Source organism: Bactrocera tryoni, chromosome 3, assembly GCF_016617805.1.
Source record: "Bactrocera tryoni isolate S06 chromosome 3, CSIRO_BtryS06_freeze2, whole genome shotgun sequence".
Classification (NCBI taxonomy): Eukaryota; Metazoa; Arthropoda; class Insecta; order Diptera; family Tephritidae; genus Bactrocera; species Bactrocera tryoni.
Window position 1 is genome coordinate 82124677 of NC_052501.1, and position 25449 is coordinate 82150125.

A 25449-nucleotide genomic window follows, 5' to 3' on the forward strand; every position below is an offset into this window, starting at 1 on the left:
TGTGTAAGGTTTTTTACTTAGTATATGCATAATATTCTTCTTAAAATGAATAAATTTCTTGCTTTTTATTTAATAATGCAAATTTCACAGCGGAATCGTCAAAAAACCGTTGAGGCAAAGCGAATTAAATAGTCGTATTTTTTGTTTTTTTATTTCAAATAGACTTTGAACTTTTTCTCACCTCTGTTTTCTAGCGCGTTTCGGCTTCAGTGCATGGCACACGGCTGAAGTCTTTTTATTGCCAATTACGTTGACCGCTTGAGAGCAGCGGGCTCAGGTAGACACGGGTAAACAATGGCTATAGATACCAGTTTGCTTAAAGAAAAAAGGGGGATTGTCATGTTCTTCTACATATAAGCTGTTATGTTTTTTCTTTTCGCCACCTCAAGCACACATACATAGCTACGAAAGCTTGTTAGATAAAAGCGCGGAGGGCAACAAATAAAACAATTGAATTAAGTGAAGTCGAGAAGATTGATTTCAATTGTGCTCACGCCTGCTGCAAAAAATTATAAAAGACAATAATTAATACAAAAAATGCAAAAGTGATGCCTAACGCTGATTTGGTACTTTTTCTTGGATATTATTTGCCGGTTTAGCGAAATGCCCAGATGGTGTTAGAAATGAGTGAAACAGATAAAGTACAAATTCAAGTTTTATGAATATAAAGAACTATCTTGTACAATTATCTGCCTTCAACTGCATGTATGTAGATTACGAATGTAAATGAAAAGAAAACAACGATTTAATGGATCACTTAACCTTAATGGAAAAGTACTGAGAGTTATGATTCTGAAATATATCGATTTTGCAACTAAGAAGAAATATGAAAACAAAATTGTCACTGTTATGATCTATTGCTTATTCGAAGTAGGTAAAATTTTGAAAATGGTAAAAATTAAATATTATTCGAACTATTTTTGTTGAATCTTTCAGTTGCGAGAAATATTTATTCAATTTTTAAATAAGGTCACTTTAGGCTGTATATATTTTTTTACTAAAGCTATTAGATTTCTTTGTAATAAATCACTATGGATATCCACGATGTGAAACAAGTCCTGTTTCTTTACTTTCCTATAGAAGAAATAATTTATCTTATCTTTGAGTTCTTTCGAAACTGTTCTGCGCAAATAAAAATTAAAAAAAAGCATTTTTTTTCATAAAGATTGGGTAATCGAAAATGTCTTTTCGTATTTCTAATCAAACTTCAACTTATTTTTTTATATTTATAATAGTAAAAAAATAAACAAATATGTATTTCCTTGTAACATTTTTCCGCTAGAGACATTATTCCTTCAATGTAAAACTTTCATTAGTGTAAATCGAATTTTCGAAATTTCCAGAACGGAGGCGAGCGAAACATTGTTGTGCTACCCGTACTGATACAGCATCGTCTCCGTAAACTTCACGAATTTTATTGGTGATTTGCGTGGTATTCTTCCATTTTTTATACAAAAATTTCAAAATTTAGCGAATTTCTTCATTATTTTCACTCATTTTTGAACAGCTGTCAATTTCCGCGATTTAAATTTTTTTTAGTTAAATAAAGCCTAGAATCTCACCTTTCTAACACTATATGGAATGATACAATGTGATTGGTAGCACTGGCGATATGCGACTGTAACGACATCTATTGACAAAATACGAAAATACTTTTTCGACTACCCAATATTTTTCAGCGTCATGGCCCAGTATGACCTCAACAAATTCTAAGAGCAAATAGTTCAGCACCACGCTTGCGTTCTACTCTAAGCCGGAAGAATCTTGCAGTCGCACATAAGCTGGTCGTCAATCACCACACCCACGCGAGATCCATAGCTCTAGTGCTAAAACGCATGATGGCAACCAAAATCCAACTTGTACTTAAATACAATAGTCTGATTGGCGTAAGGGTGCCCGTCAATAGATTTTAATAATGAAACTCGTTATAGATATTGGTTATTTGACAGTTAGAATCTCAGCTTTCATTGGGATATCTTACCAAAACTTGGCGTACATAACTTAACTCGAATTTCACATATCGTCTTTATAGGTTTAAAGAATATAGTTTCGGTTTTGTCTACTATGAAACACTAGTTCAATCTTAAACCACACACATGCATATATATTGTTACACTATTTACGCTACACAAATAAGGTTAGACATTTTTTTATTTTTTTTTATTTAGAATTTGTCGGCTGCTTAATTAGAAAAACCTTGCAATTGCACACAAAAATAATTAAATAATTAATTAAAAAAAAGTACTTAGAATTAAAACCTCGTTAAATACTCGCTTAATGTGTTTACAACAAACAAACAAAACCTAAATGAAATTTTAGAAAATAGTAAACAAAAACACACATCCTCTGGCGATATTGGTGAGCTCCCGGCTTGGAAGCAAATATAAAATGACAATTGGCCCAGTAACCGGCAATCAGTTCACAGCCAACGCTCTAGGTGAGAACTAAACACCTTTTTCAAACCAACTACCAAACAAACAATACAAAATCGACAAATATGAAATTCTTCGCTGTTGCTGTTTTACTAGCCTTGGTCGCCGTCGCTGCTGCGCAAGAGGTAAATGATTAGTGATACAGTTTTAAATATATTTTGCATCCTTTCTGCCACCGAATCACACATACTCCAATCCTTCAGAGCGTCGGCACGTTGACCGAGGAGCAGATACAAAAGGCCCGTACTTTGACCACTGAGTGCTTGAAGGAAACCGGTGCAGCCGAGGAGGCGATTCGTGCCCTCATCAGAGGCGATGACAGCCAAGTCGATGGCAAAGTCAAATGCTATGCCAAGTGCACGCTGGGTAAATTGGGCTATGTAGAGAATGGTAAGGTCAATGAGAAAAACGTACAGAACTTTTTGGGCAAATTGATCGGCGAGGATAAAGCTAAGGCTATTCAAGCTAAGTGCAATGGCTTGAAGGGCACCGACGAATGTGACACCGCCTACCAAATTCGCCAATGTTATGCAGCTGACTACCACTTCATTTCTTAAATGGCATAGATTATTATTATTTATAAAAAAATTTACTAAGATTAATTCTCTTAAGACACTTTTATAAGTTGCAAATAAAATTTACGCACTTTTCTTGTTTGTTTAAAGTTAAATTTGAGTTCTTTTTTTTTAAATCAAAATATGGTTGATGAGTATGCTCTTTATGAATCGCGTTAAAACTTTACAGCTCTTCAATAGAATCGTTTATATCTGATATCCGAGAAAGGCACTCAAGATTTCGGCTCAACAGTAAAATTTGAAGAAAAAAGAATCGGCAAATTCCTCAACGCATTTGCTTCCTCTGTTGCGTATACGCAACACTACTCTTCAAAAAATAATTTGCACAGTGTGTGTGAGGTATCGCAATACATTTTTTTTTGTGTTCGGAAGTTATATCCTTAGGCTCTCACTCCACTATATCTCAAACAACTACAAACCGATTAATAGATCGCTTTTCCTTAGTGGAAAAAAACCTGATACTTTTGAGTTTGAATTATTTAGAAAATGAAAACTACATATGTGACCTGGTCTACGAAAAGAGAGCTAACATGCGAAAACTAGTTTTCTGGGAAACAGCTGTTAAAAATAAACAACTCGTTCGAATCAACTAAAAAGTGAAAATTGATTTTTTGACACCTAAGCCCCCTTTCCGTAGACCAGGTCACATATAAGGAAATATAACAAGTAAGGAAGCGGTAAGTTCAGGTGTAACCGAACATTTTATACACTTGCAACTTGACAGTGGCTTGCAGGTGCAAATATTTGTAAGTTATATGAGGTCGAGGGAAAGTTTTCAGCCGATTTTTGACGTTATAAGCGGAATAAAGTCAAATGGAAGTTCGAAAATCTTTCTATTAGGTATACAGGGCTGAAGAAATTATTGGTAGAATTCAATATATTTTTGACATACAGCCATTTGATTATTAGAAAAGGCTGAAATACGAATTTATACAATACATTTCACAGATTGACCGATATTTCGATGAAAAGTTTGCAACTGAAAATTTGATTCACATATTCGGGATTTGATTCGTATCTCGGGACATAATTTCGGTCTGATTTGTACAAATTTGGGTAATAAAGTGGCTTATTTTAAGCGCACTATTCGGGCATAGTTTAATATTGACACATATGGTACATTGGTGCTTGATTTGTGCATTCTAGAAAGTGAAAGCATCAGAAGAAATTTAAAATTGGCTTCAATTTGAAGTAAACATGATTGGAGTCCAATTTAGTTTGTTTACGCATTGTTATATGCAGGAATGTTAGGATAATATTATATACCAAATTTGGTCGATTTCGGTCGAGCAGGTCCTGAGATATGGCTTTTCACCGAAATGTAGGCGGTTCCACGTCCATTGTCCATTTTTGTTTCATCCTAGATGTAAAATGAGACTCTGGTCTACTCATTAAAAGAAATTTATTGAGGCGGCTAATGTCAGATTCAGCAATCGATTCTAGATCGCCTAAAGTATGTTTCAATCTCAGTCTTGAAAATGTTGGGCAATGGAGAAGAGAAAACCTTGATATATTCACTGCACCTTCTTTCACACAATTCCATTAATTTGTGTCGGGGAGTTTATTTGCAGTATGAATGCCTATTGGACAATGTCCAGTCAGAATATCAAGTTCTTGTAAGCACTTTTTTATATATACATATATTATAGCTTCGGTGCTATCAAAGTTAACGTTTTTTTTGTTTTGTTTTGAATTCGACGGCTGTTTAAATGCGAAAAGCTTCAAACAAAAACAAATAAATCAAAACCAAGTGAATAAAGTAAAAACAAAAAAAAAACTTGAACATAAAAAATCTAGAAAATAGTAAACAATATCACTCATAATCAGGCGATATTGGCGAGCTGCCGGCAGAGAAGCGCATATAAAAAGACAATTCACCCAGCAACCGGCTATCTGTTCACAGCCAACGCTCAAAGTGAGACCTAGAAGATATTTTTCACACCAACTACCAAACAAACAATACAAAATCAACAAACATGAAATTCTTCGCTGTTGCTGTCTTACTAGCCTTCGTCGCCGTCGCTGCTGCGCAAGAGGAAAGCGATTATATTGTTTTGTATCCGTTCTGAAGCCGTATCATAAATACTCCAACCCTTCAGGGCATCGGCAAGTTGACCGAGGAGCAGAAACAAAAGGCTCACGCTTTGGGCATTGAATGCTTGAAGGAAACCGGTGCTTCCGAAGAGGCGATTCGTGCTCACATCAAAGGCGATGACAGCCAAGTCGATGGCAAAGTCAAATGCTTCATCAAGTGCATGCTGGGTAAATTTGGCTATGTAGAGAATGGTGAGGTCAATGAGGAAAACTTACAGAACTTTTTGGGCAAATTGATCGGCGAGGAGAAGGCTAAGGCTGCTCAAGCTAAGTGCAATGGTTTAAAGGGCACCGACGAATGTGACACCGCCTACCAAATTCGCCAATGTTATTCAGCTGATTACAACGGCTTCGCTTTTTAAATACATAGCATAGATTATTATTATTTAAAAAAAAAATAAACTAACTTTAATGAGACACTTTTATAACTTGCAAATAAAATTCACGTACCCTTCAGGCGTTTAAAGGTTAAACTTGAGCTTTTTTGCAAAATCAAAATATGGTTTATGGGTGTGCTCTTTTAAGAATGAGATTTATGAATCGCCTTAAAACTTTAAATCTCTTCAGTAAAATCATTTGTATGTAACATCTAAGGAAAACACAAAAATTTGAATAAAAAAAAGAATCGAATCACTTCACTTGTGAGGTAACACAATAATTTTTTTTTTGTTTGGAAGGTATATTCATATCTCATCTAATATATCCAATATCATCCATATCTATCCAACTATAAAACGATTTTATAAATTACTCTTAATGGAAAAAGCCTGATACTTTGAATTCGAAACATATCGAAATTACAAACTAAGAAGTAAAAAAGGGTTAAGTTCGGGTGCAACCGAACATTCCATACTATTGCAACTTGAAAGAAACAAAACCAGGGAAAAAACTTTAAGGTGTAAAAGCAATCATATAAAGGGAAGCCAGCGGATGTTCGAAAATCTTGAAATTAGTTATATGGGGGTGAGTTAAGTTTTCGCTAAAATTTATCTAATTTAGGCACAAAGATACACTGCTATGAGTAAAACACGCTCTCATATTCACTTTGGAATAACTCACATATTGGCCGATACATACGTATGTAGTATGCAGTACAATGTCACCCGACAGCTCGAAAATTTTTATATTAATTAAATGGGGGCTAGAGAAGTATTAGTCCGATTCAACCCATTTTTGACATACAGACATACCATTATGCGAGAAAGGTTATACCTTAATTTCAGTTATATATGTATATCACGCATTGCTCGACATTTTCGAACAAAAGTCGAATATAGGTACCGGGGTCTAAATATTTTGTCAATAGATGTCGTGGCAGTCGTATATCACCAGTGCTACCAATCACATTGTATCATACCATATTGTGCTGGAAACGTGAGACTTTAAGCTTCATTTAACCAAAAAATTCGGGGAAGTTGAGAAAAAGTTGCAGCTGTTCAAAAATAAGTGAAAAATGAAAAAGGGAGAAATGCCACGCAAGCCACCAAAGAAATTTTTGAAGTTTACGGAGACGATGCTGTATCAGTTGGTGTAGCACAACAATGGTTCGCTCGCTTCCGTTATGGAAATTTCGATGTGAAAGATGCATCTCGCTCTGGTCGACCTATCGTTTAAAAAGTCGATGAAACTATGGAAAAGATTGAACAGGTCACATAAGCAACTATGAGATCACTAAGTAACTTAACATTCATTAGAAAGCCTGTGAAGATTACTTGTCGCAGTTTTTCGTCGAGAAACCAGAAAAGTTTTACACTAATGGAATAATGTCTCTAGTGGAAAAATGGAAAAAAGTGGTCGACCAAAATGGTACATATTTGGTTCATTAAATTCATTATAACTATGAAAAAAAAGTTGATGTTTGATTAGAAGTACGAAAAGACTTTCTCGACTACTCAATACATATTAGGTAGCTGGGATGAAGAAAATATACCTACTAAATTTCTTTGGGATATCTTACCAACACTTGCCGTATATAAATGTCTTATCTCGAATTTCAAATGTCGTCTAAAAAAGCTTAGAGCAATAAAGCTTCGCTTTTGATTATAGATAAGACTAAAATGACTTTAAAATCACACAAATCTAATTCCCTACACCACATATGGTTTGAGATATTTATATTTATACTCCAAACAAGTTACTATATTAATTTAGCCACGAAGTTTTTAACACTCAGAAGGGATCTTCGTAGACCCTATAAAATAGATATCTCAATGGACAACCCAACCTACCGAGCTAATTCGATTTAGCCATGTCGCTCTGTTTGGCTGTTTACCAGTCTATATAAAGATAAATTGTTACTTCTGTGTTGAAGATATCGAACTGAAATTTTATACACGTTCTTTTCTTCCAGAGGAGCTGCTCATTTGTCAGAACTGCCTATATCGGACCACCATAGCATATAGCGATGATACAAACTGAGCGTTTGGAATCAAGTGCTTGTATGAAAAAATGTTCATTTGACGAGATCATGAAAAGAGTTGTTGTTAAAGCTATTATGTAATCTTCAAAGAAATTGTTCAAAACGTATTACTAAAGCATTTAGCGGATATACAAAATAAACGCTCGGAATCAAGTTCTTTTAAACAGTTTTTTACATGTATTATAGCTTCGTTGCAACCGAAGTTAACGCTTTTTCTTGTTTTGCTTTGCAGTCGCCGGCTGTTTAATTGCGAAAAGCTTCAAACAAAAACAGATAAATCAAAACCAAGTGAATAAAGTAAAATCAAAAAATACTTACAATTAAAACCCCGCTAAATGCTCTCTTAATGTGTTCATAAAAAAACGAGAAAACAACAAAAAAAAAGTAAACAAAATCTGTCATCCTCCGGCGATATTGGCGAGCTGCCGGCTTAGAAGCGCATATAAAAAGACAGTTCGTCCAACAACCGGCAATCAGTTCACAGCCAACGCTCAAAGTGAGAACTAGAACCCGTTTTTCACACCAACTACCTAAAACAATACAAAATCAACAAACATGAAATTCTTCGCAGTTGCTGTTTTGCTAGCCTTCGTCGCCGTCGCTGCTGCGCAAGAGGTAAGCGATTACTGTTAAATTTATAAATATTTTTTAGCATCCTTTCTAACGCCGTATCACACATACTCCACTCCTTCAGGGCGTCGGCAAGTTGACCGAGGAGCAGAAACAAAAGGTACACGCTGCAGCTGCTGAATGCTTGAAGGAAACCGGTGCTTCCGAAGAGGCGATTCGTGCTCTCCTCAAAGGCGATGACAGTCAAGTCGATGGCAAAGTCAAATGCTTCGCCAAGTGCATGCTAGGTAATTTGGGCTTTGTAGAGAATGGTAAGGTCAATGAGGAAAAGGTACAGAACATTTTGGGCAAATTGATCGGCGAGGAGAAAGCTAAAGCTGCTCAAGCTAAGTGCAATGGTTTGAAGGGTACCGACGAATGTGACACCGCCTACCAAATTCGCCAATGTTATGCAGCTGGACACGAGAGCTTCGTTTTTTAAACACGGTCAAGAAGAGTAGTTATGCGAAGAAAATATAAACATTAATACTCTTCAGACACCTCTTTATGTTGCAAATAAAGTTCACGTACTGTTCATGTGTTTTAAAAATTAAATTTGAGTTTGTTTTCGAAATCAAAATAGGTTTATTAGTGTGCCCTTTTAAGAATCGGCTTAAAACTCCGTTGTGTTTTTGTGTGTATTTTTATACATCATTTGTTTTTGTTCTGTGTTTATTGATTACATTTTATTTTCTGGATAATTCTCTATTTTTTTGCTACCTTTATTCGTATTGCACTACAAGTAGAGCAATACTTGGGCAGATCGTGTTCGATATCGTTTAAAATTTTTTCAAATGTGATGTTCGTTTATACATGTTATAATTCATGGTATTTTTCAGTAGTCAGAGAGATGCGATGCTTATCATAGATCAGTGCAGTAAAAGTGAAAATTAAGAAGAAGGAATACTTTTTAATGAAAACATGAGATTTATTTAAATTCCTCTCTCAACTCTTGACTTGAGCGATGAAGAGCAAATTGATGATAAGAATATTGTTACTAGTTCGATTCTACTCTTGAAGTTGCTGGTGAGATTAAGGTAATTATGCATAGAATGAACAAGACTTTTCTGATCCGTCAACGAGTGCGGATCATGCGGAAAATGCAAGACACGTGTAAACGGCAGAAACTGAATTTTTCCGATGACCTACAAAGAAGCTGTCACCCGTCTAAAAGGAAATATTGGTCGTGATCATGACAAGTGCTGTAGTAATTTCAGAATTTCACAAATTCCAGATATTCGCGATATGAAAAAATAATAATCAAGATGCATCAACTTCGAATGATATGCGAATACAAAAAACATATGGGAGCAGTTGATTTACACGAAAACGCTGTTTCCAATTACCAAATTGCCATACGAGTAAGAAGGTTGTCGTGGTCACTGTTTACGAATTGCCTCAACACTGCCGCAGTGAATGCATGGAAGATCCACTATCTCATCGCTAAGAAATCTAAAACTCTCAGCCTCCTCCTTATATGTTTAATATATAATATATACTACATATATATCCGAACTAATAAAACTATACCACCGAAATTTGCACAGAGACAATTTTTTTAACGCATCTTGCGATAGTGTGAAAATAGGTGAAATCGGATGTTAATCTTGCCCACTTCCCACATAACGGGTTTGTTAAAAAGGACTAAAAGTGTGATAATTCAGTAACTAAATATGTCAGAAGCATTAAATTTTACATGCGAGATGGTATAAAAGGGGTTTATAGGAGCCGGTGTCGAAATTGAACGATGTGCGTGCCACCTTCTGACCAAAAATTGCTCAAATCCAACCACAACAGTTCAAGCCACTAGGTACCGAATATGTGGACCTCAGTATCAAAAATGGGTTCCTTTGACCACCGATTTTGTTTTAGGAAACAAAAGACAGGGTGGCATGTCGGACGAATAAGGCGGCTGTTGAAACACGGCGATCCCTTTAGAGGCCAAATGCTGGGACACGCTGAGGGCGGTGTGGCACGGCGCGTTGTGGTGAAGAAGGATCCAGTTACGAGAGATACCTGGGCGCACCCTGTTGTCTTGTTTTCGCAATATTTCGAGTACTTGGCAATAGTAGACTTGATTAACAGTTTTGAATTCTTTGTGGACGATTCCACGGTTATCAAAAAGGCAATAATCATCGTTTTCACTTTCGACTTGCTCATGCGGGCGGGGGGCGCGCGGAGACAACCATTGTGAGCCTGGGCACGACTTAGAGCACTATCACCATAAACTCTTAATATGTTACGTTTCCGAAGGTGTTTCGCCTAATCTGGCGCAAAGTTTCATCGCGACGCGTTGCTCTTGATTTCGTTTTTCTATTTTCGTGACAAGCACTACAAACACACGTCTACTCAACTTGACGCAGCAGGCGAACTAAACAAGCTAAGGCGATGGTACATACATACTCGTATATCAATGGAGAGGGGAGGGATGCCGAAAAAAGAGAAATTAAATTTCAAGGCCACAGGTTTACCATAAGCGCGGCAAGAAAATCATTCTCATTACTTAATAGTCAAACCTCGTATCTTTGTTCCACAAATAGATCCGGGTGAAAGCTTGAGTTTACTCCATATAATTGGTGGTACTATGTAAGGTACCTTAGTGAAACCCAGGCATATTTTAATATAAAATTTTTCCGCCAAGTTTATGGTCTTTTATTTTGGCAAATTGTAATAGTATAAAATATTAGTTTACACCCGATCTTAGTCATTGTTTACATGTTTTTAGCCCTGGATTTTTTTGTTTTGAAAGTTGAAAGCTTACATAAATTTTAAAAAGTTTTTATTCTACCTTTTTTCCAAAATAATTTTTTTGAGTAAACTAATGAAATTCATTTCAATAAAATTAGTAAATAAAAATTCATCTTTGTGTTTATTTGAAAATTTACGAAATACAAATTGCTTGAAATATATTTTCATTGAAAGAAATATCCAAATTTTCCTACCAATCAATGAATTTTATGTATAAGACATTCCTTTGTAAGTGTATTAATACCCACATTACCGCACATCTGTCACTTTTTAAGCTAAAGAACATTATTTTAAGGCCACAGCACGGGAGGTCTGCCAGTCCATTCAATTTCTCTCAACTTCATTTCAGCAAACTAACACATATTTTGAAAAATATGTCATTAAACATCTTAAAGGAAATAAATTGCGCTTGAAATGTGGCATTTTGTTAGAATTGCCACCTTTTCGGTGCATATTTTTCTGGTTGATTAATGATGTTGACAATTTTCGCCACTGATTTACATATGATATAGATGTATGTTTGTATATAACTACATATAGTACATACATACATATATTGTATATACTTAGCTACAATAAAAGAAATGCCAAATATAAATTGAGCATGAAATTACACAGTCAAACTTACAGTCAATACTCTGACGGTGAGTATGGATTAAGTGATATAACAGTTTTACTCAAATAAATTGAAGTACAATAAAATTTCAAAAGCTTTAAAAAAAATGATTACAGACTTAAATTTCTATTGTTATTTTTTTTTATTCAATTGAAAAACCACCGTTTTGTCTAATTCGCAATGCTGATTGTCTGTTGAGTAATGGCTTGCTATTTGTGCATTAATTTGATTTTATGGCATCATTAAGCATTTTAAATAAAGAAAGATGAGAAAATTTGTTTACGTTTTTGTTTTCCAGTTCAGTTAATTGTTAATTCATGCATGAGAGTGCGCAATTGGACTTTAACACTGATTGTAATAGTTTGCAATTGTTGTAATTGAATATTTCAAAAGAACAAATAAAAGTAAAAATAATTACATTTATATATATTGTTTATTGTAAATATCATAATTGTTATCATTTCCGCGGCCAATTCGATTGTTACACTCAAGCGTTTCTAAAATTCCATCTCAGCAACATCTTGCGGGCTTACATAGCTTGGAAATCAGATTTATGTATAGAAAAAGTAATCCATTTCGAGGTTCCCTATTTCAAAAAATATATAAACTTCAAATTTAATTGGTAATGTTTGTTATCGTTCGAAAGAACATTCCTTGGCATTTATTTTTTCATGAATATCTCTTTCGTAGGCCGAGGCTACATCTCGGATGGTCCGTCCATCCAATGAGTCCAATTTTCGACTGGTAACCTGAATCGAAGCGGGATTGTCCGCATAGACTTCTGACTTTACATATTCCCATAGGAAAAAGTGTAATGATGTGATATCGCATGATCTTGGTGGCCAACCGACCGGTCGAAAATGTGAAATTATCTTCTCACCGCAGTGTTCTCTCAATAAATTCATTGATTAACGATTTCGCCGGGCAATTATCTACACCAAACCGTTGTTTTTTCTGGATGAAATGTCAGCTCTTGAATGTCTTCGGGTAGCCGTTCGTCCAAAATGCGGCAATTTTGCTTGCACGTGGTCTTTTCGGTCCAATATTGTCTAATAATGAATGTTGGGTCTCAAGCTGGTGATGGTGTTTTGTGAGTAGTACGCTCAGTAGGCCGATTAAGTTGAGCGAAGCGCGAAGGCTATTGAAAAATATACCTCTACTTGAATCCCCGGTTATTATAAGACCCGGTGGAACACGTATCAGTTCTCGAAGCTGGCAAAATTTTTCGGGTGTGGTGTTAGTTTGAATTTCAACACTTAATATTGAGCTCAGTCATCGTCTATATAAAGAGTAGTAGCTGATAGTTCCAAAGTTCAATAAGTCCCTGATTAGTTAGATAAATAATATTATATTTGTAGATAATAACGGCTGCGACTGCTTGAACACTACTGACAAGACGTAATCACAGAACCCTACAAAACATAAAATTTTGATTAGTGAACTTTAGAACATCCAGCTCTACCTGAGCTGCTCAAAGCTATGAGCAACTGCGCCAAAGTTCTTACAACAAACAAAACTTTCGTCTGACGCGTTGACAAGCAAAAGTAAGAGCATGAAGAACGAGAGAAATAAAAAACTAAAAAGCCAACAAAATAAACTTATGTAGTTTTCATAGCCACCCCCTAAATCAAAAACTTTTAAATTCAATTTTGTTGGCAAAGCTTGCGGGCACACGTTGCGCACTTGCACGCTGCGACTGCATGCATGTGGTCAAGGTGTTGGCGACCATGCGGGCTCAACTCCTTAAGGAACTTACTGACTTACGTATATTCTAAGAAAACTTTGTATGAAAGCAGTAACTGCATGACAAATACAGGCAAGTTAGCGGTACGAACAAAGCGAACTTCCTGCAAGACGAGGCAGAGACTTTCTCGAAGGCATTCAAACGAGTTTTCAATTGCAGAAATTCTAATCAGCCGACAACGAAGGGTGTGCACAATTGAATAAAGAAAACTACGACTGACGCCAAGCGGAAATGTTGGCGATTGTGTGGTATGTAGGAGTCAGCATAGAGCACACCGACTCTAAGGCAGGCAGTCGCATTGACGCCATTGACACATGACCACAATGTCTTTTAAAAAGGCGGTGCTGGGGGTGGATTTTTATAAACTGAAATGCATAGATATAAATATAGAAATGTCACTTAGATGCTGGGTCTAACATGTGGCAAGACATATGCGCCTTGGAAAGATATGTGGTATATTTTACTATATTTGTTTGGTTAGTGTTTGCCAACAATTGGAGTACAAAGCAGTTGCAAGAGCGCGAAATGCAGTGACAAATCTAGTAAGGGAGTTCCACATGAAGCCTATCATTCTTCTATAAAAATCCATATACATATATTTGCAAATAAATCTATAGGCGTCGTCTTAAAGGCGCCAAATTTTCCTTTCACTAATGAAATTGTTTCTTTCCAATGCTGACACCTTTTAAGGATTACGGCGCCACAAAATTGTTTCATGGTGAGCTTAATATTTTAGAATGAGTAACTTACATACATTGTAGGCCATATACGCTTTTTTACTCTTTAGTATATATATTAGCATTGGTATATTTTTTGAACTTTTAACCCTGACAATTTAGTACCACTGAAAAATGGTTTTGAACCATTTAAAAAAGGCTGGCTACAAAAAGAAACTCGATGCTTGGGCTCCACATGAATTGTCTGTGAAAAATTTAATGAACCGAATTAACATCTTCGATCTTTGCTGAAACGAAATGAAATCGAATCATTTATGAAGCGAATGGTAACAGAAGACGACAGTAATGTGAGAAAAGGATCATTGTCCAAGCTTGGTGAGGCTCAACAAATGGTCGCAAAGCCAAGATTGACGCCTCGAAAGGTTATGCTGAGTGTTTGATGGGATTGGGAAAGAATCATACACTATGAGCTGCTCCAGCCTGGTCGAATGATTGATTATACATTTTACTGTCAACAACTGATGAGATAGAAGCAATCAATCGAAAAAAACGGCCAGAACTGATCAACAGAAGGGCTTCGTCTTCCATCAGAACAACGCTAGACCACACACATCTTTGATGACTCGGAAAAAACTGAGAGAGCTTGACTGGGAAGTTTTAATGTATCCACCATATAGCCCTCACTTTGCAACATCGTATATGCTTTGGGTTGTTGACATCAATACAACTATGTAAACTAAATTCTTAAAGAATCAGCTTTATTTATCTAACAGAAAACAAGTTTACTATACTGAAGGAAATATCAACAACTTCAAGATATTTCGAAACATGTAAAAATTGTTTCCTTAGAGTTTCGGTTTAATGAAAATACATGGTTCCATGATTAATTAAACAATTTTTTTTTATTGTTTCAAATTCCGTATCCTGCTGCGTTAACTTAATAGTCTAGTAAATCCGTTCTTACTTGTAAACATTTTTGTTTTTAATATTTCTATTTCATATTCATATACATTTCATATGTATTTTCATATACACATATCTATTTACATTCTGACAACCAGCCTCATCCCGACACTTTGCTTTGAGCTGTCTTCCTATTGTCTTATTCACTTACATACATAACCAAGCTATTTTGGGTATTTCTAAATTCAGAAATAAACCAACACCATAAAATATGCAAATCGGCAGACTCGCACCGCAAGCAATGAAAAAAGCGATATTCGCTTGAAAAAATATTATAATATTGTACAACAATAACAACAACATCATATTCGACTCACACGCTTCCGCTTTGCATTTTAGGGCAGCAGCTATTAAATTATGTTTTCGCCTCTAGCGTACAAACAGATTTGCACCTGCAAATCTCCCGAAAGCGAAGTAAACACACACAAAAGCGGAATAAGAATAAATAAAAAAGATATTAAAGGATTGTTATTTTCATATTTGGCAGGAAAGTGAATCTCAGCGTTGTAAGGAGCCAAGCATGCACACGCAAACACATGCGTTTGAGTGTGTGTGTGTGTGGTGGTTGTCTAGAAAATGCAAATAATAAAAAATCAATTCAATTGCATTTATTTGTGATAAATAGCGGATAGCCGTGAAAGCAGCGCCGCCTAGTCGCAAGACTGCCCAGCCGCTCAGCATCCTTCCGTTCCTCATTGTTTTTGTTTTGGTATAGAACACACACTATCTTTTGCGCACAGTGTGCCAAAATATTTATGCGCACATTCGAATGAATATTTTGCATATATAAATATATACATATACTTATATATATTTAACTAGCTCTGTGCATTTGCAGTATAGATGGTTAAGAAGGTCCATATATGTATATATATACTCACACCCAAAGCAATATTTTTCTTTCATATGAAATTTGCGTTACTTTACATAAATTTATGTTTATTGAATTTTCAAATTTACTATAACGCCAAATCCATATCCCAAAGTATGTAAATTCGGAGCCAAGCTAAAACCAAAAGCTCCAACACGTAAGGCTTAGCGCTTCATATCGCTAAAAAATATATGTACATACATACATAAATGTAAATGCTCCGTGATATAAAATTTTTCGACCTGTATGTAATTCTCTTTGCTCAGCGCCTTTTGGACTTGCAACTATCCATTTTGAGATTTTATTATCATATATTTCTCTGGCGCCAAACTCCATACACCAATATCTTTACACTTATAGTTACATTACTGGATTTGAAGATATTATTACTAAAACGAGGAAATTGTAACTGTATTTCTATAAATAAATGAACATATTTACTTAAAGCTAGAATGAAAGCTCCAAGCTTTTGCGTAGTAATCTACTTTCGAAAAAATCGGCTTAAGTAAATGCTACTGAAACATCCCCCGTTAATATTTTTGTCCTGAAAATAACAATACGTTCTCTTAGGCATTTTTCTAGTAGCTTCTTTTGCTCTTTAGGATTCTTGGTAAATATGCCGCTCAAAAGGCCACAATAAACCTAAAGTCGGCGACCTCAATGATTTCTTCTGCTTTTTGCAATTATTCCTCTATGAAAGCAGTAGATATCTATTGGAAATACTGATTAAATTTATTATAGACAAGTAAGGAAGGGCTAAGTTCGGGTGTCACCGAACATTTTATACTCTCGCATTATAAAGTGATAATCGAGATTTCGTTATACGTCATTTACATATTTTTCAAATAAGGTATTTTTTGTAAAGTTTTCTTCCGCTATCATCATTGGTTCCTAATGTATATACTCGTATTATACAGAAAAGGCATCAGATGGAATTCAAAATAGCGTTATATTGGAAGAAGGCGTGCACAAGATTTCACCCATATTTCGTACATGTCATCAGGGTGTTAAGAAAATATTATATACCGAATTTCATTGAAATCGGTCGAGTAGTTCCTGAGATATGGTTTTTAGTCCATAAGTGGGCGAGGCCACGCCCATTTTCAATTTTTGAAAAAAGCCTGGGTGCAGCTTCCTTCTGCAATTTCTTCCGAAAAATTTAGTGTTTCTGACGTTTTTTGTTAGCCCGTTAACGCACTTTTAGTGATTTTCAACATAACCTTTCGATTTCTTCCATTTTTGAACTGTATATGGAAATGCCTGAAGAAAACGACTCTATAGAGTTTGGTTGACATAGCTATAGTAGTTTCCGAGATACGTACAAAAAACTTAGTAGGGGGCGGGGCCACACCCACTTTTCCAAAAAAATTGCGTGCAAATATGCCCCTCCCTAATGCGATCTCTTTTGCCAAATTTCACTTTATTATCTTTATTTATGGCTTAGTTAAGACACTTTATAGGTTTTCGGTTTCCGCCATTTTGTGGGCGTGGCAGTGGGCCGATTTTGCTCATCTTCGAACTTAACCTTCTTATGGAGCCAAGGAATACGTGTACCAAGTTTCATCATGATATCTCAATTTTTATTCAAGTTACAGCTTGCTCGGACGGACAGACGGACGGACGGACAGACAGACATCCGGATTTCAACTCTACTCGTCACCCTGATCACTTTGGTATATATAACCCTATATCTGACTCTTTTAGTTTTAGGACTTACAAACAACCGTTATGTGAACAAAACTATAATACTCTCCTTAGCAACATTGTTGCGAGAGTATAAAAACTGAAGGACTAGTTCGTATATATACAGACTGACAGACGGACTCGGCTCGACATACTGATTATTTATATATATATACTTCATAGGGTCTCCGATCCTTCTTTCTGGGTGTTACAAACTTCGTGACAAACTTAATATACCCTATTCAGGGTATTAAAATTGTGAAAGTAGGCATTTTTTCGGCAGTCACAATCTGCGTAACTCCTAAAGGAATATTTGCTGAAGTTGAGGCTATACAATATATTAATAAGATCTAAAAATATATGCATGTATAGTATAATACAGTGTCAGTTGGTTGTCATATTTATTGTTATTTTAAACTTCGGTTTTGTTAATAAAGTATTACCTTGCCATACAACTTCAATTTAAATATAATTAAAAATCTTGAAATTTTTTTTCGAAATAGAGTTCATGTTATTCTTGATTGTTCTGATTTGTTGACGATAATGTGACCTCCCTTTTCATCGAGTACTCTTATGGGCCATTGTATATAATTTCTTAGCTGCTTTTACTAAATACGTTATAATAGTTAAACTCGTAATTATTAATCATTACTAAAAATTAAACCAAATTAACCATGTTTAATTTCTATTAAACACCTTACATGAACTTTCACACACACGTACAAACAATAAGTACCTAAATTTCTATACTTCGGGTATGAAATGTATCATTTTCCCACATTGCATGTCTTCTATTTCTGTTACTATTACTGAAAGTCAACCAAAATTTAAAAAAAATGCTTGCGCTAACATCTGCTTTGATTAGTCTAAATGAAAGTATCTTCAAAACTAACACTCAAAATTGTGTAGACTCTTTGAGCGAATAGTAAATTGTTTGTAAGTACACTCTCTTTTACTCGCTCTCCAAAACAGTAAATGAGCATACTGTGCGCTCTCCTACGCAATCATAATATTGCTAGTTGCAAACTTTTGCCGCTTGTGTCAGAAATGGCGCTGCTGTACACCGTTTGCTGCTCAGTTAACGGTTTACTTACGCTCAGCTGTTTGTAGAGTTTGGTTTCACTCAAAATGCGGCGGATATATGCATGTTTGTGGTATTGGTGGAAAATACTCTACACTAGTAAATATTTTTGTTGACAATATCATTTGGCATTTTAATTCGATTAAAGTGATGTTGGCGATGGCTATAAATGATTGCTGATAATTGATATTTAATTGCATATTTAAATTTTACTATTTAAGCTTGAATTTAAGAGTGATTATAAAGAAAACTGTTTAATTATAATAAATTCGAATATTTTTTGGAGTGAAAATAAATACAGATTTCTGAAAAAACTGTGCTTAGTGTCATAAAATAATACGGCTAAGCTTGAAAAAATGTTATTTTTTCTATAAGAAAGATATTTATATTTTTTTCACACTTCTTTAAGATAAATACATATATTATTAGTTTCAAGAGTGATTTTTGTAAAAAAAAGTTTCACTGAATTTATAATCACATCAGTTCTTGCACTATACACTTTTCTTCATTTGTTTCCAATTTATGAAATATTTTGAAAACATTTTCACTTCACTCTCAAATTCTGCTTTAAATTTGGGTTCAACACTTCATTCAATGTATGTATATATATCATATGTTAAATTTTTTTTTTTTTTTTGAATTCAGATGTATAGTATGTCAGATGTTATTTTCGCCATTTCTTTGCGTTGATTTGATCGCTCTTTCATGTAAACGAAATTCCTTTCGTAATGTGGAAAATGGTAGACATATCAAACTAAAATGCCCTGAAAAATTGTTCGCCACTGAAATCTGAGGTTTTTGATAATTATAAAACTTTTTTAGTACTTTCAATATTTTTTTTAATTTTCTAAAAAATTCGTTTGACATATAATTTTTGGTTTTTTCGTTTTTCTACACAATTTACACCACTTAATTTAAATAAAAAAAATTAATTTCATATTTTTATAAAAATATTTTTCGCATTAATAGTGATGCGGCCGTCCGTGATGTGGTGGCCCATGATGTGGTGGTCCATGATGTGGAGGTCCATGATGTGGGGGTCCGTGATGTGGAGGACCATGGTGTGGAGGTCCGAAGTGTGGTGGACCATGGTGTGGCGGACCATGATGTGGTGGACCGTGGTGTGGTGGTCCGTGGTGTGGTGGGCCGTGGTGTGGTGGGCCATGGTGATGATGTGGTGGTGGAGGTGGCATTTTGAAGATATCTATGCAACGTTACACAACCGTTTGAATTATTGAATGGATTATTGCGGAAACAATTGTCTTCACTAAGCGACACAAGTAAACTGTGTATAAAATTCCATATACGAAGACTTATATGAATTTCTTATCAACACATACATATATTTTTATGGCTCTAGCGTTCGGTTTTTCCAGAAATTTTTGATGACATTTCGATATTTGAAGTGATAGATAATAATGTGTTATAAACTGATTAATACACTTATACATGTGTAGACAAATAGTTGAAACCGTTATCTTAAAAGCGAGTAAGTAAATATAATAAAAGTCAACCTTTATCTTGAAAGGAAATAAATAAAATAAAAGTCGCTTTTTTTTAGTTATGAGTGGCCCTCGCCACTGATAAGCACCTCTTGTTTGACATATAGAATCAGCAATTTATTTTTGGAAACAATAAATGATTCAATTCAAAATTCCCAAACTTGGAAAGAAATTGTTTGGCCGAAAAACTTGCAATTCCGCGAATTATCTGAGTAATTCTTTATAATTTTTACTATCAGCAAATAAAATTATGTATTTGTTTTCCTAAAATAGGCGAGAGTCGTCACAAAGTATTTCCCTTCACTTTGCTGCCAAAGCAAGTATAATTCTTGTATTATTATTTATTAGATTTATGGCCGCGTTGAGTCGTCGAGGACCAGTTGACATGTTTGCGTGCCAAGTCAAATATCTGTAATATATGTGCACACGCACACACACAAACACTTATTTTGAAAAAAGAACAAACACTCAAAACAATGAAATCCAAGACCAAAAAACCTCACTTAAACTCACACATTAACAAACCAAAGTGAGTACAAGCCACCAATCCACTACCAACACACACACAAGCGCACATAATGGAATTTATTTGCTTTCAGCATTTACCTGCGATGCCGTGACTACTTTTTAGAGGTGTGCTTGCATTATTTACATTCGTATGTCGGCTCATACTTACATATATAATTTTGCGCCCAAAATTTATGCGAATTTTTCACTGTCGTGTGGAACTTTACTTTTGTTGGATTATCCGCATTTAATAGTCAAGTGATTTTCATGTGATTTGCTAGAGTGCCTCAAGTGTTTGGCGTTTGCTTTTTTACTGCGCACTACATACAAACAAAAGCATATATTTCAGTTTACGGTGTATGTTGCTTTTGTTGGCACAATTAAGCTGTTACGATTGTTGCAAGAAATAATGCCAACCTGCCAACACTTAACACGCTGTTCGTGTGCTGTCACATATTTCAGGGCGCCATTGCAATGGGTGTGCTCTGTTTATTCGGAGAAATACCACGTGATTTGTGGCATGAACGAAATTTAGAAAAATAAAAGTTAAAAACTACAAGAAAAAAAGAAAAACTGAATTTGAATTTTTAAATTTTACTGTACGATATTATTGAATTGCAATTTAAAAATTGATAATATTATAAATATCGATAACTAACAGTAAGTGTAGCTACATTTATTGTATAAACAAAATAATATAATTATTAAATGTAATTATATACTCTATTTTATTTAAAAAAAATCGATAACTATCAATAGTTTTTAAAATATCGATAACTATTATTGTAGTTGAAAATATATTGCACTCATTCATAAATAGAAAAGATAATTCAGAAATTCGAATTTAATTTTGCCGATTTATAAAACTTATCGATAAAATATCGATTTTCGTTAAGAGAAGTTTTTATGACAATTACTAATTAAGTAGGCAATCGAATTGAAAATTATCCGTTAATTAAATATGTATATCGATAAATATCGAGTTTTCGATAACTATCTGTAATTATAGTTGCATTATTCTGTACTCATTAATAACTAAACAAAAAAGTTCAGAAAATCTAATTAAAATTCTCCATTAATAAAATTTATCGATAAATATAAAATTTAATGACAAGAATTTTCGATAAGGCTAAAGAATATTCTATATACTAGTTTGGTCCTAAAATATAATAGTAGATTCGATATTATTGTAAATATCGAAAACTATCGACAGTTGCAATAGTTTTGTAATCACTCATTAGTAGACAAAATAATTCAGGCAATCGAATTTAAGATTTCCGGTTAATTAAATTTATCGATATGTATCGAATTTTAAATTAAAGTAATTTAACAGAAATTAAAAAAAAATACTTACTGATAAACAAACACAATAACTCAAGAAACTTAATTAAAAATTGTAGATTCATAAAAGTTATAGATAATAATAAAATTTTGTCAAACGCATTTTCGAAAAAACTGAAGTATGGAATATCTGTTACATATTTCAAAATGCTTACTTTTCGTAAGAATTGGTCTTGAAATGTAATAATATATTCGATAATATATCAAATATCGATAACTATTAGTAATTATAGTTGCAATAATTCTCTGCTCTTTCATAAGTAGAAAAATAAATCAGTAAATCGATTTATTGTCGATAAATATCGATTTGTATGTTAAATATCGAATTTTAATAAAAAAAATTGATAAAAATTGTCGATAAATATCGATTTGTACATATGTTAAATTGTCGATAATTGTTTTTGATATATTTTGATTTGTATGATGAAATATCGATTAATATTAAAGGCAAATATCGAATTTTAATAAAAAAAAAATTTATAAAAAAATTAAAACATAAGAAATATATAATAATTTAATTGAAAGCTTCTTTGAAATGCATTGCGCCAAATGTATGCTTTTCTTCTCCAATTCGTATTTTCCGAAAATGTTTAATTCAAAAATATGAAATACTTAAACTAGAACAATTTCTTTATATCCGTAAAAACATTCTGGATTTTTTTTTGTAGTATACTTTTAAGAATTATCAAAACACAATTTTTTTTTATTTTGTAATTTTATTTTCCATAAACTAATAATTGTCAGATAGCAAATTTTATTATTTTGTTTAAAAAACTGCAGTTTTGCTTGAAAACTGGTACAAAATATTGAAAAAACTGTTTTTCCTTTCGAAACGAAATCTATTTCGCCTAAATTCATATAGCTTTATACACCTCTGCGCATTTTAGTAATAGTAAAAAATATTTTATTCATGCTTCTTGTATTTCACATTATAAAAAGTACTTTTTATGTAGTTTAACTAATTAAATTATGTTTCCATCCGATGTCAACTACAGTATATTACAGCAAACGACTCGGGGGCAGCAGCAAGGTGGCGGTGGTGGTCCACCGTGATGCGGCGGTCCATGGTGGTGAGGTGGTCCACCGTGATGTGGCGGTCCATGGTGGTGAGGTGGTCCGCCGTGATGTGGTGGTCCATGATGATCGTGTGGTGGCATTTTTATAAAAAATTAAAATTAAAAAAATAAAGCCTTACGCAGTCGTTTGAACTAGAAACAGATGCTTAGTTCTTCACGTCAGCTATTGAACTAATACGTAATATCGCTCTCCCGACAACTTTTACTGCTTATAAGAGCCACTTTCAAACAAATGTTATCAATGTTATGTTTATGAGGGCTTTAATACATTTTCGCACATTTTGCGTTGATTCTGTTGTTGTTTATTATCAATAATTTATTGTTTATTTAGTTTCATCAACATTATCTAATCTAGTAAAAGTGAGTAACGTGTTTTAGTATGGGTGGAATACAACTTCTTTAGTTCGCTTTTGAAAGGTTATTTACATAATTGACTTTGTCTGACACACAAAAAAGTATGAACAATCCAATAACTGTTATCGGTAGACAACAGTGGTTTACCATTTGTTCTGTGAATAATCTTACTGTGGAAATGTGTAATAATCGTCGACTAAAGTGCGAAATTGCTTTAATCTTTACGAACTAGCACAAAACTATTAAAACGGAAATTCTATGTACGCACTTCGAAATATCAATACACTATTTGTATATTAGCGATGTAGGGTCTACGTCAGCTTGTAGATACCTGGAAGTCATGGTAATCTTAGTTTTCAGAGGTTAGTACACTTAAGTGATTGTTGGCAGTATATTATCGACATTTCTTTAAAGAAGCGACATATGTAATTATCTTTATTTCTTTCAACTGATATGACCTACTAAAATTCTTAACAGGTTGTAAGGAATTAATATGAAATAAACATTTCGATAATATTTTGAATAGTAGTTATATATGTATTAAAATTTTGAGTAGCAAACTAATCCCTAAATCAGAAAATACCATCTGGAGGAATCAGTTTTTTTTAAGAAGAAATAGCGTTAAGTTTGGCTACACCGATGCTATATTTCCCTTCACCATATATAAAAAAGTTTAGTCATGATTTTGTTTGATCAGTTGAAAGTCAACTTTATGCAATAGTAGTCCGATCTGAAAAATTTGTTCGGATATTATATTGCTGCCATGGAGAATAATCTATGCGAAGTCTCGCAGGGAATCGATATCTCAAAACAGGGAAACAATTCTCATACAGACAGATTGACATGGCATGGACATGGCTAAATCAACTCTGCTCGTCGCGCTGATCATTTATTTACTCTTATTTATATTTTATGGGATCTCCATGTTTCCCTTTGGGTCTTAAAAACTTCGTGACAGACTTAATATACGCTATTCAAAACATAAAACCATAATAACTTAAGTCGATTGATAGTTCAAGTGAAATCGAATGGAATCCCTCTACTAATTAACTAAAAGTTTTAGAAATTTTTCTATACATATAATATATGTATAGTATATTTTGCCTTCAGTTTAATAATTTTTTTTAATTTCGATATTTATCGATAATTTTTTTAAAACGATATTAATCGATAAATACATATAATGCATATTTTTATTTCAATTTAATATAAAAAAATTCAATTTCGATATTTATCGATAATTTTTCAAAACGATATTAATCGAAAATTTTTTATTCGATTTCTTGAATTTTTTGTCTAGTTATTAATGAGTACAAAATACCTCCAACTATAACTAGTGATAGTTATCGAATTTCTAATTATATTTAAAGTCCAATCTCTGCAAATGTATAATACATATTTTTTACTTCAGTTTTATCGAAAATTTTCTTAACAAAATTCCATATTTATCGATAAATTTAACTTAAAATTTCTAAAATTTTTTAGCATGGATCAAATAGTCAAATCGTCAACTAATGAGGAGTTCGAAGTTTGGTGCACTGAAAATCTGATAAACAAGAGCGTTTTCCTGCGCTTTGTTGACTCTTCCTTCTGACTACGAGGTTTACATTTCCGGTTCGATATTATCTACCATTATTCATGCTTTTCTACGTTTATTATTCTGACATTCCAACTTCTTCTTCTATCTTCAGCCTTGAGACCTTTAACTAAAATCGGTATTTTTAAAGTTATTTTAGATATACATATCTTCGAAGGTAATAAGTCTCTTTAAATGTTTAGCCATAGTACCCGGTTAAAGTGCCCCACACAACTTCTTTGGCGACATAAAATTAAAGAACTTTGCTACGTGCTTTCGCCTCTACTTAGGGACTTTACCGCAAACCAGCCACCCAGCCAAGCGGTGACCTGCACGCCTAACGCAATTGTCGTCTTGCTTGTCGGTGGCCTAGAAATTTAGATAGGCCAATGGCGCTAACTGTCGCACCTGTGACACTAACACACATGCACCGAAATTTTGCGCAAGTGGAGCAAATCTAAAAGTTATATTTTACACTTTCGTGAATGAAGCAATTTCCAAGCGTTCGCCATCGTACGAAAAACTCATAAAAACTAATGAAATATGGTCGTGCGAATGAGCGGTTGGCCCGTCGACTGCCC

The 25449-nt window shown here is 34.1% G+C and overlaps 4 protein-coding genes across 4 annotated transcripts; 3 read left to right on the forward strand and 1 right to left on the reverse strand.

Annotated features, from left to right (window-relative positions):
• Nucleotides 1–2390: 2390 nt before the first annotated feature.
• Nucleotides 2391–3102, forward strand: LOC120771525 (general odorant-binding protein 56d-like). The gene is made up of 2 exons (XM_040099582.1): nt 2391–2557; nt 2636–3102. Exons 1-2 carry the CDS (start codon nt 2498–2500, stop codon nt 2987–2989), a joined length of 414 nt encoding a protein of 137 aa, XP_039955516.1. The 5' UTR covers nt 2391–2497; the 3' UTR covers nt 2990–3102.
• Nucleotides 3103–4983: 1881 nt separating this feature from the next.
• Nucleotides 4984–5463, forward strand: LOC120771526 (general odorant-binding protein 56d-like). The gene is made up of 2 exons (XM_040099583.1): nt 4984–5058; nt 5107–5463. Exons 1-2 carry the CDS (start codon nt 4984–4986, stop codon nt 5461–5463), a joined length of 432 nt encoding a protein of 143 aa, XP_039955517.1.
• Nucleotides 5464–7979: 2516 nt separating this feature from the next.
• LOC120771524 (general odorant-binding protein 56d-like) lies at nt 7980–8684 on the forward strand. The gene is made up of 2 exons (XM_040099581.1): nt 7980–8135; nt 8215–8684. Exons 1-2 carry the CDS (start codon nt 8076–8078, stop codon nt 8569–8571), a joined length of 417 nt encoding a protein of 138 aa, XP_039955515.1. The 5' UTR covers nt 7980–8075; the 3' UTR covers nt 8572–8684.
• Nucleotides 8685–19453: 10769 nt separating this feature from the next.
• Nucleotides 19454–23154, reverse strand: LOC120771527 (histidine-rich glycoprotein). Its single transcript, XM_040099585.1, has 2 exons — nt 22917–23154; nt 19454–19698 (listed from the first exon to the last, which is right to left on the reverse strand). The coding sequence occupies exons 1-2, from the start codon at nt 23017–23019 to the stop codon at nt 19475–19477; spliced, it is 327 nt and encodes a 108-aa protein (XP_039955519.1). The 5' UTR covers nt 23020–23154; the 3' UTR covers nt 19454–19474.
• Nucleotides 23155–25449: the final 2295 nt, after the last annotated feature.